The sequence below is a fragment of the Trichechus manatus genome, unplaced genomic scaffold (assembly GCF_000243295.1).
Source record: "Trichechus manatus latirostris isolate Lorelei unplaced genomic scaffold, TriManLat1.0 scaffold00051, whole genome shotgun sequence".
NCBI classification, from domain to species: Eukaryota; Metazoa; Chordata; class Mammalia; order Sirenia; family Trichechidae; genus Trichechus; species Trichechus manatus.
The window spans coordinates 150,776-161,125 of NW_004443987.1; the positions used below are offsets into that span (position 1 = coordinate 150,776).

The window sequence follows — 10,350 nt, forward strand, 5'->3', positions numbered from 1 at the left end:
TGTTCTGTAAGCCTTCACCTGAAGTACAATAAAATATTTTTAAAAAAATGTAAAGCAAAAAAAGAAAAGACTGGGGGCGTTGGGGGGGGGGAGAAAAAACAACCAAACTTATTTTCATTGAGTCAGTTCTGACTCATGGTAACCCCATGTGTTACAGAGTAGGACTGCTCCATAGGGTTTTCTTGGCTGTAATCTTTATGGAAACAGATCATCAGGCCTTTCTTCTGCTGTGCTGCTGGGTAGGTTCAAATCGTCAACTTTTACGTTAGTAATACAAACCATTTACACCACCCAGGGACCTATAAGCACTGACCAGTTCTCCTTAATTCTTTTGTGATTTTTAAAGCTATAATAATCTTCAGATATATTTAACTCTAAATTTATAACTAAATGGGAAGCTGAGATAATAAGGTATATTTGAAAAAAATGATTGGAAGAGAGCCAATGGCTAGAGACTTTAAATTGCATAGAAAGTAGCTGTTTTGTTCTCTGGAAGAAAAGACATATGCAAGGGAAAGCGGCATCCAGAATGACAACTTAAAATTTACTGAGCACTTACTATGTGCCAGGCTGCTCTAAGCATTTTATACTGGTTGTATTATATATACCTCATAATCACCCTATGAGAAACGAATGTTTGTTATCTTAATTTTTCACACATGGAAAATGCACAAAGAGATTAAGTGACTTTTTCAAAGTCATACAAATACAGTTGGCCCTCAGTATTAGCAGGTTGCACATCGGAGGATTTAACCAACCACGGATAGAAAATACTCGGAAAAAAATTTCCAAAAAGCAAAACTTGAATTTGCCATGTACCAAGCACTACGCTGAATGCACACCAATGAAGTGATGTGTAGGCATACTCTGCTGTAGCCTCCCGCCATTTCACAGATCCTCAGTCTCCTACACTCATTGTTTGAGCATTGTTCACCTTGCATCTCGTTACTTCGCTGCTTGTGTTGTGTGCACCTTTTGTTTCTGTGGAAAAATGGCTCCTAAAAAGCAATGAAGTGGTCAGAGCAATCCCTCAAAGCCTAAGTGTGAGGGAGCCGAGGAGAGCGAGAGGGAGGAGTTTCAGGCTAGTAAGGGCAGGCTGTCGAGCTCTGTGAAGTGCTGCAGCCTGAAGAACTTCAAGATCACTGGCGAATTGGCATTGGCTGATGCACAGGCAACATCAGCGTTCCCAGAGGAGCTCAAGAAACTCCTAGAAGAGAAAGGCTACCTTCCAGAGCAAGTCTTCAATTGTGAGAAAACAACTATTTACATAACATTTACATTGTATTAGGTATTATAAGTAATTTAGAGATGATTGAAAGTATACGGGAGGATGTGCGTAGGTTATATGCAAATACTATGCCAGTTTATATAAGGCACTTGAGTATTCTCGGATTTTGGTATCCTGGGAGGGGGTACTGGAACCAGTCCCCCTTGGATACCACAGGATGACTGTAGTGACAAACCAGGATTTATATCTACGCAGTCTAACTAGACAGCCCAAAGTTATAACTATTATGTTATTCTTATAAGAAATATAAGGCCGCAAATATCCTTGGGCATCAATAAAGAACTGTCATGAGAAAGTACACTAGATGATTAAAGGAATGCATGGATAGAGACAAGAGGCTAAACTTAGTCTCTGGCAATAAATTATTAAAACATTCTATAACCAAGATTTTTTTAAGGGAGAAAATACAGACACACACACACATACATATGCACATTCAAGGGCTTGGAGATAAGGTTTCCCTCTGAAAGCTAAACAAGTAGAAGCCAGCCACAGGGCATGTGAAGAGTAGACCGTAGGACACCATCAAAGGCCTGCCTGCCCAGGTCTAACAGCAGAATATGCACACACCTGACGTGCCAGTCAAGCCTGAGTGGGAACCAGCCAGACGAAGGGGAAGAAAGAGTGTGTTCCAGGCAGAAGGGACAACACATGCAAAGGCAAAGAGGTGAGAGGGAGCGTGATGCATTCAGAGAACTTAAAAAAGCTCAGCGTGACTGAAGGGGAAGTGAGCAGGGGCAGGGCTGTGGAAGGCCTTGTCTGCCATGCTGCCATGTTAGGATTGTTTGGAATATATCCCAAATGCAGTGGGGAGCCAGCCCTTGACATGAGAGGCCTCCCATTTCAGGAAGATCTCTTCGGCTGCAGAGTGTATTAGAGCTTTCCCCAGGCCCACCCCCTCACCTCCGCAGCAGAGGCAGGTAGACCTGTTGAGAGGCTGCTGCTGTCATCCAGGACAGAGGTGGCCTGGGCAAGGTTGGCACATGTGGTCACCAAGGAGGAAAGGCCTGCTGAGAGACATTTCAGAGGCAGGATGGATGGGAGGCAGAGATGAGGCAGTGGAGTGTCGATGCCCTTGGCTGAGAGTGAGGACCCTGAGTGGAGGAGAAGGAAGAACAGGTTTGAGGAGAAAGTTGAGGAGCCTAGTTTGACAGCAGTTGCATTGGAGGAGCCAGTGAGTTCTCCAAATGGAGCTCTTCAGTGAGCAGTTCGTTATATGGATCTGGAGTTGAGGTGAGAGGTCTGTGCTGGGAGATGAGGATGTGTCGTCAGCCTACAGAACCCCAGGGGCCGGTCAGCTAACTAGAGGAAGCCAGACCATGAAACTGGAGAACAGGAGGAAACTGTCAGACAGCAGAGGTCAAATATATGTCACATGGTATGGAAAGGAGGAGGACGACTGAGATCATACAGCCCATAGTCAATGTTATTTCTTTCCTTCCTACTATGGCTTCCTACTTACTGCGTGTCTGTGTTTCAGGGATGGGACCGGCTGGGGAGGGGGTTTTCTCATCCTTTTATTATTCTTGTCTTCTTTGGTCCTTTAAGGACTCGAGGTGTTCTTCTTTGGGGATGGTTGTTTTCTTTTCCTCCCCTCCCCCAGTTGTCCAGTTGGTTTTGTGCGGTTCTGTCTGCAAGAGCCTGCCAGTGAGGGCTTCCTAGACACGTACAATAAGAGGCAGCTTAATCTAGTGGTGAAGCGTGTAGGTTGTAGAGGGTTCAGACCCTACCTCCACTAATAGCTATGCACAGTTTAACAAATTTGCTTAACTTTTCTGAGTCTCTATTTCCTCATCTCTAAACTAATACCTATCTCCAATGAAATTTTTTGAAGACTGAAATAGATAACACCTAGAAAGCTATCATCACATTTGTTTTTTGTTACTGTTATCATTATCATAATTCTTTTTATTGTTACTATTCCTGCTCCAGGACGATCTGCTACACCAGTGCTTTTATGTCAGGCATCAGGAAGAAGAAAGCGTGCCTGAGAAGCATACTGTTTCCATGATCTATAATCAACTTTGTACTTTCTAGGTAAGGAGGAAGCACAAGGCTATTCGGAGCCTGATGGGGCAGTTCTAGGTGCTGGTTCTGGGAGGCCAAGGTAAGGGTACCCTTTCGCAAGATACCATCTGATGTAAATATATGACAACATAAACTACATGGGAAGCTCAGACATTCCACCAGATTGGAGTCTCAGAATCCTTTTTGATGAGATTTTAATTGTATGATCAGTCAATGAAACAGTTCTAGATTCACCCTGTAAGATAAAACCAAAATAGGTGAAAGACATTTTTATGGCATTTCGTAGCTCCAGATAACAGAAAGGCACTTCTCCATTTAGTAGTCAACATTGTCATGGTTACCTACTGGTTCACGTAATTCACAAGCACACCTTGCTCTCCTCTAAAAAAGGATTTGAATTTCAAAGAAACCTTTATTTTTTCAAAAATTCTCTTCTAAAAGCATTTGTTTTAACAGGGAAAGTAGAATTAAGGTCTAAAGAAGTTGAGATTTGCAACAACAAAGTTACATTTGCTGCAGGAATTTAAATAATAAATAGTTTATTAGAGCTGTAAGTGTATAGCTATAAAACATAGACTTCAGTGAACAAATTCAGTGAACAAATACAGCATTTTCTCAGGAGTAATAGCTTTTCTTTTCTTTATTGCCACCAGCTCCATCATTACAACAAACCTTCTTACACATTCTTATCAATTTTTATCACCTTTATCACCCACTGTTAGGATAAATAAAGCTTAAAGGCATCTCAACCAAGTGGTTTGTCTTAAGCTTAAATTTAATAGCTTATTTTTTAAATAAATACAGGTGATAGTGTCTCCTGATTTTGACTGGCATTATTATCAGCGACTCTTTGCATAATACAAATTATGTATCCTAACTGATCAATCATGTTATATCCAATTTAAATTATAAAAGCGTGGTTGTGGGAGAAATGCTTATACTGAATAAATATAGGCCATTAGCTGGGACTTGGGAATCCTTGCTTTGTAGACATTTTTTTATAGACTGTCCTATAATATCCTGTAATGTGATAAAATATTTACTTATCTCACAACATTAGAAGATATAACTTTAATTATAAATAAAACTAGTCTAGGAGAGGGAAGTAAATTAAATTATAGTAAAATGTCTCAATATTTAATTATTTTAACTGGCTGTATGCTATAAAAGGAGCCCCGGTGGTACAGTGGTTAAGTGCTCGGCTGCTAACCAACAGGTTGGCGGTTCAAACTCACCAGCCGCTCCGAGGGAGAAAGATGTGGCAGTCTGCTTCCATAAAGATTTACAGCCTTGGAAACCTCATGGAGCAGTTCTACTCTGTCCTATAGGGTCGCTATGAGTTGGCATCGACTTGACGGTAATGGGTTTATAAGTAAGAAAGGACTTATCCAATGACCCATCACTGTCTATAGGGTCTTGGTTAACTTACTTACTGTCTCCTGACCTCATATGTCAGGTTTAACAACATTATTCATGGTTTAAGGAGACAGGAATTTCTCCCAGGTTAGTGGAGTTGAAGAAAGGAGGGCTTCTGAGCAAGCAAAGGCCTGTATTCCACACCAACAGTGTCTCAAAGATGTAGTAAGTCTCAGATAGGACAGTCATGAGATGTACAAGGGAAACTGGGTCCTAAGTCTAGCAAGTCCAGGTTTGACAAAGATCTCTGTTGCCCTAGCATAGTGCAGAAGCACCAGAGCCACTGAGCCTGAAATAACTTTGCAATCTGGGACACTGTGTCTCAGCAGTAACTCATGTGGAGGGGCCTGTCTCCCTGATATACCCTGGCCCCCAAATTCTGGCAGCACTCCAGGAGTGAGAGAACCACAAAAATAAATGATGCTGAATTTTCCTTATCAGCAAGATGGGGGATTAAAATTTAAACTCCTCCAAGGCACCTTCTACCCCTAAAAGCCTAGAACCTAGGAAGTACAGGACTGAAGGGCTGTGCCTTACCAGCTTCCTCCTCATACGGGGCCTCAGGGGAGGGTCCACAGTAGATCGCTTCCAGAACTGACCCTGAAGAGCCTGCCTCATATAAATGATTGCCCATCTCCCTCTACCTTTGTACCAGCCTCTAATCTCTTTACAAGCAGAACACATTTTCACCAAGTACTAAACTGTGTGTCACAACCAAAAAAAAACCAAACCCGTTGCCATCAAGTCGATGTCAACTCATAGCAACCCTATAGGACAGAGCAGAACTGCCCCATAGGGTTTCTGCCTTAGTTATCTAGGGCTGCTATAACAGAAATACCACAAGTGGATGACTTTAACAAAGAGAAATTTATTCTCTCACAGTCTAGTAGGCTAGAAGTCCAAACTCAGGGCTCCAGCTCTAGGGGAAGGCTTTCTCTCTCTGTCAGCTCTGGGGAAAGGCCTTTGTCATCAGTCTTCCCCAGTCGAGGAGCTTCTCAGCACAGAGACCCTGGGTCCAAAGGACATGCTATTCTCCTGGCTCTTGTTTCTTGGTGGTATGAGGTCCCCTGTCTCTCTGCTTGCTTCTCTCTTTTTTATCTCAAAAGAGATTGGCTTAAATTGTAGATTAATCTTGCAGACTGAGTTAACATAACTGCCACTAATCCCATCTCCTTAACATCATAGAGATAGGATTCGCAACACAGGAAAATCACATCAGATGACAAAATGGTGGACAATCCCACAATCCTGGGAATCATGTCCTAGCCAAGTTGACAGACATTTTGGGGAGACACAATTCAATCCATGACATTCCACCCTTTAGCCCCCAAAAATTCATGTCCTTGCCACATGTAAAACATATTCACCCCATCATATCATAGCAAAAGTCTTAATTCAACTCCAAGTCCAAAATCCAAAAAATGCTCTTCATCTGTGAAATCTAGAATACAAGTTATCTGCTTCCAAACTACAATGTTGGAACAGGCACAAGCTAGACATTTCCATTACAAATGGGAGAAATTGGAGGGAAAGGAGGCATAACAGGCACCAAGCAAGTCAGCAGAACACATTACGTTAGCCCTCAAGGCTTTGAAAATAATCCTCTGTTCTCTGAGACCATTTACACAATAACCCTACCCTCCAGTCTGTAAGTATTGGCCACACTCTCCAGATTCTGAATGGAGGCTCCTTGGCCCTGGGCTTCAGCTCCACCTTCCAGGCCCACTGGAAAGGCAACTCTGCTCCATCAGCTTTGGGCAGCCCCATTCTCCTAATCTGTCTGAGTGGCGACTCCACCCTTTGAGACCTCAGAAGTCATGGTCATACCCTTTGGGACTGAGGCAGCTCTGCTTCCTGTGTTCCTTATTGCTTCAGCTTCTGCTTGCAGGTTTCTGGGCATCTCAGCCCCTTGGGCCTCACTGCCCATGTCTTCCCTGCTAGAGCAAGTGTTTCAAAGCTCTTCAGCTCCACTGATAAGTGCCCAGAGGCACCCCACTCCGCCAGGAAGCCTCCTGTGCAAAGGCACTCAATTGTCTTGCTCTGTGGGTTGGCTCCAGTGCTGTCTCGTGCTGGTCTCCTGGTTCTGGTGCTGCCATTTCTCTCCTCACTTCCTTATGAATCCTCACCAGAATTGTCTGACATCAATAATTCCACCAACAGTCTCTTCAAGGCAACTTCTTCCGCATTTGAAGAATCTGTTAGAGCAGCACCCCACTCCTGGTACCAAATTCTGTCTTAGTTATCTAGGGCTGCTATAACAGAAATACCGGTAGTAGATGGCTTTGACAAAGAAATTTATTCTCTCACAGTCTAGTAGGCTAGAAATCTGAATTCAGGGCTCCAACTCCAGGAGAAGTCTTTCTCTTTCTGTCAGCTCTGGGTGAAGGCCCTTGTCATCAATCTTCCCCAGTCGAGGAGCTTCTCCATGCAGGGACCCTGGGTCCAGAGATGTGCTACTCTCCTGGCTCTTGTTTCTTGGTGGTATGAGGTCCCCTGTCTCTCTGCTTGCTTCTCTCTTTTATATCTCAAAAGAGATTGGCTTAAATTGTAGATTTATCTTGCAGACTGAGTTAACATAACTGCCACTAATCCTATCTCCTTAACATCATAGAGATAGGATTCATAACACAGTAAAATCACATCAGATGACAAAATGGTGGACAATCCCACAATCCTGGGAATCATGACCTAGCCAAGTTGGCAGATATTTTGGGGAGACACAATTCAATCCATGACAGTTTCTAAGGAGCTGCTGGTGGATTCAAACTGCTGATCTTTCGGTTAGCAGTTAAGCTCTTAACCACTGTGCCACCAGGTCACGAGGACCCCCTCAAAATTCCTACATTGAAGGAGGAAATTGAATTCCTAGTCAACTTAGAGAGAGAAAACTAGTGTCTGAGGGGGAGCATTTCTGAGACAAGCACTAGGAGCTTAGAGAAACACAAGTACGCTCCTCTTTTTGTTTTGCTTATGGGGAAGCTGGCCATTTCCTGGTAGACTGCACCCATGAAGAAACTCCACAGCTAGTAGTGCTGAAATGAAGGCCTCCTAGGGAGGAAGGCACACTGATAGGAAACACATTTTCATTGCTAGCATGTGATTGGTTAGTTATATTTGACATAGAAGACACTATTGGTACACTACCCAGATCCCTTTTACTGGGCCAGTGCGTCCATTCCCTAGCTGCTGTGAGTGTTGCCTTCTAAAGATTCATAGCTGCACCCTTCTCAGAGCCACTTTGTCCAGAGATACCTGGGAAATTAAAACCTCCCTCCCCTCATGGCACCCTTCTCCCACATCCTGGCTTGCAGTCAGTGAATAGAAAAGCTTGGCTCCCTTGTCTCAAGGCAGGTCAATTCTGTGATGCCTTTCACGCTCCAGAGGTCTCCTGGGCTCAGGCTGAGGCTAGATTTCAACTCAACTCCATGTTTGTCTAGCTTCTTCTCTTGCCCTATGCTTCTAGCCTCGCCTCCATACAGGTTTCATCTGAGAACACTCCCTCAATAAACTACTTTCATAAGAATTCCCATCTCAGGCTCTGCTTCTAGGGAACCCTGCTTAAGACACCAGGATACTAATTTATGTTTCATCTCCTTGTGTGCTTACTTTCCCTTTCTCAGTCAAGCAGACTGAACCTCCTTGCCTCAGAGAAAGTTTGTAGCAGAACTTCCTGGGTTTTGTTTCCAAAAATCCTCAAACGTATTGTGAAAAACAGAGCTTGGGAAGTGAGAGATTGCCCCAGATTGAAAAGAAATCCACCTTCTCACTGGAGGGGAGGAGAGAGAGGTCTCTGGGTCCCTTGAGTAGATTGTATCTGCTCTCTGGCAGCCCAGAGGAAATAGTAGGAACTCAATGCTGATGGCCACATGATGCACCTGGGAAGCTAGACCCCAGTCTGGAGTCCCAGCCTCACCACATTCTTGTGCCGTCTACCTGAAGCATGGAACAGACACTGCCTCACTGACCCATCTGAAGGGCTCATGAAAACTGGGATGATAAGCATCACAGCTATAACTAGTATGGAAAGATATCCCATCATATCTTGGGAATATGTAACCTCAGAACCTTGGCACTAGTCAGTGAGGGGAGCCTCCCAAATCACTGTGATAAGATGTCCTGCCATCTTGGCAGGATGGGGACTTAGAGTCTGCAAAGTAGTACATTTTAGAAAAATAAAGACATCTAATATTTCTTTCACACCTTAGTTTGAGAACTAAGTTTTATGCTTGCTACCTGGAAGACCAGCAAAAAGGGAATGTTATGATTATATTTCACTATTATGAAGCAATCATTAACAGGATATTTATGAAGCGTTCTCCTTTACTAAGAAAAGTTATACCCTGTAATGTAACCTGAAAGAAACAGTTCCAGGACAACATAAAGACTATAACTGCAATAATGTTAAATAAACACACAGGTGCATCCACATTCTTAGACAGAAAGAAGAGTAGTGGTTAAGTATTAGTGGCTTATTTTTATTTTCTTCCTTACAGTTTTCTGTATTTTCTAAACTTTTTCTAGGCAGGATTAATTAATGTTTTTTAAATCAGCCGGTCTCTTTTTGTTCTGCTCTTCACCACAGGTCAGTTGGTATATGTAGTACCAGGCGCCTGCCCCAATCACCAGTCCCGCCGCCATCAAGCCCAAATCCTGAGTACCGCCCATGCTGCAGCTGGTGCGAATATCTCAGAGGTCTCCCTTAAGCTAATGAGAGCGCGGTGGGGTCGGGAGTCTGAAGCTGCAGCCAAACAGGATCTAGGGCGCGCGTGGGGCGGGGGGCGGGGGGGGGGGGCAAGGAAGGAAGTAAGGCTTTGGGCTTCTCCTTTTGCATCCCCAACCCACCACTCATGGACTGACCGGTAGACACAAACAGACCAAAGCTAGAGGCAGACAGACAAAAAAGGAGACAATGTGGACTGAGTGCTCAGTAGGTGCACCAACACCCAAAGGTGGGTCCAAACCCCAGCCTTTCCCTGTTCAGGTCCAGGTTGTCAGGCCTGTCTCTCAACTCACAGTCCCTCATCGCTCTGCTTCCTCAAAACTGCTTCCACCCCTCCGCCTTTCCAAGTCGCTAACGCCTACCATTTCTGCTGCTGGCACTGCCCTGCCTTTTACAAGGCACGAAATGAGAGAGAGGCTGGGTTCAGGTGTCCCCCTGGGGAAACAGATTAGCGCCCTGAACTTGAAAATTGTGCTGCTAATCTCCATCTTCCACTCCATGGATTGCCAATTAATGCTCACCCTCACACCCACCTCAGTTTCCTCCTCGTCCTCCTCCTCCTTCCTTGGCCACAGTCCGCTGGGAGCTGGTACCTGAGTTGGAACCGCTATCTGGACCGAGACAGCAGCACATCGGCTCTTGGTCACGTGAGTCCGCGTCATTGGTGAGTTCGAGTCCCAAATTTCCCCTCCCATTATCAGCAACGCAGAGGGTGGCCCTCTCCCTCCCTCCCTGCCACCACCACCACCACTACGCAGGGCACTGTCCATCTTTTTAGTCTTTGCACAGCCAACAAAAGTCTTGTCTTTACAGTACACAATACAGGGGAAACTAGCACAACCTGTACAAGGAAAGGTCATGGAAGCCCCATAGACACATCCAAACTCCCTGAGGGACT

The 10,350-nt window shown here is 44.4% G+C and overlaps 1 protein-coding gene across 1 annotated transcript in view; it reads right to left on the reverse strand.

Annotated features, from left to right (window-relative positions):
• LOC101342413 (nuclear RNA export factor 3-like) overlaps positions 1–10,114 on the reverse strand; it is a 158,178-nt gene extending 148,064 nt beyond the window's left edge. The window contains exon 1 of the mRNA XM_012555875.1: positions 9,982–10,114. Within this exon, the coding sequence (XP_012411329.1) occupies positions 9,982–10,114 (133 nt within the window). The remainder of the gene's footprint in view (positions 1–9,981) is intronic.
• Between the last annotated feature and the right edge of the window lie 236 nt (positions 10,115–10,350).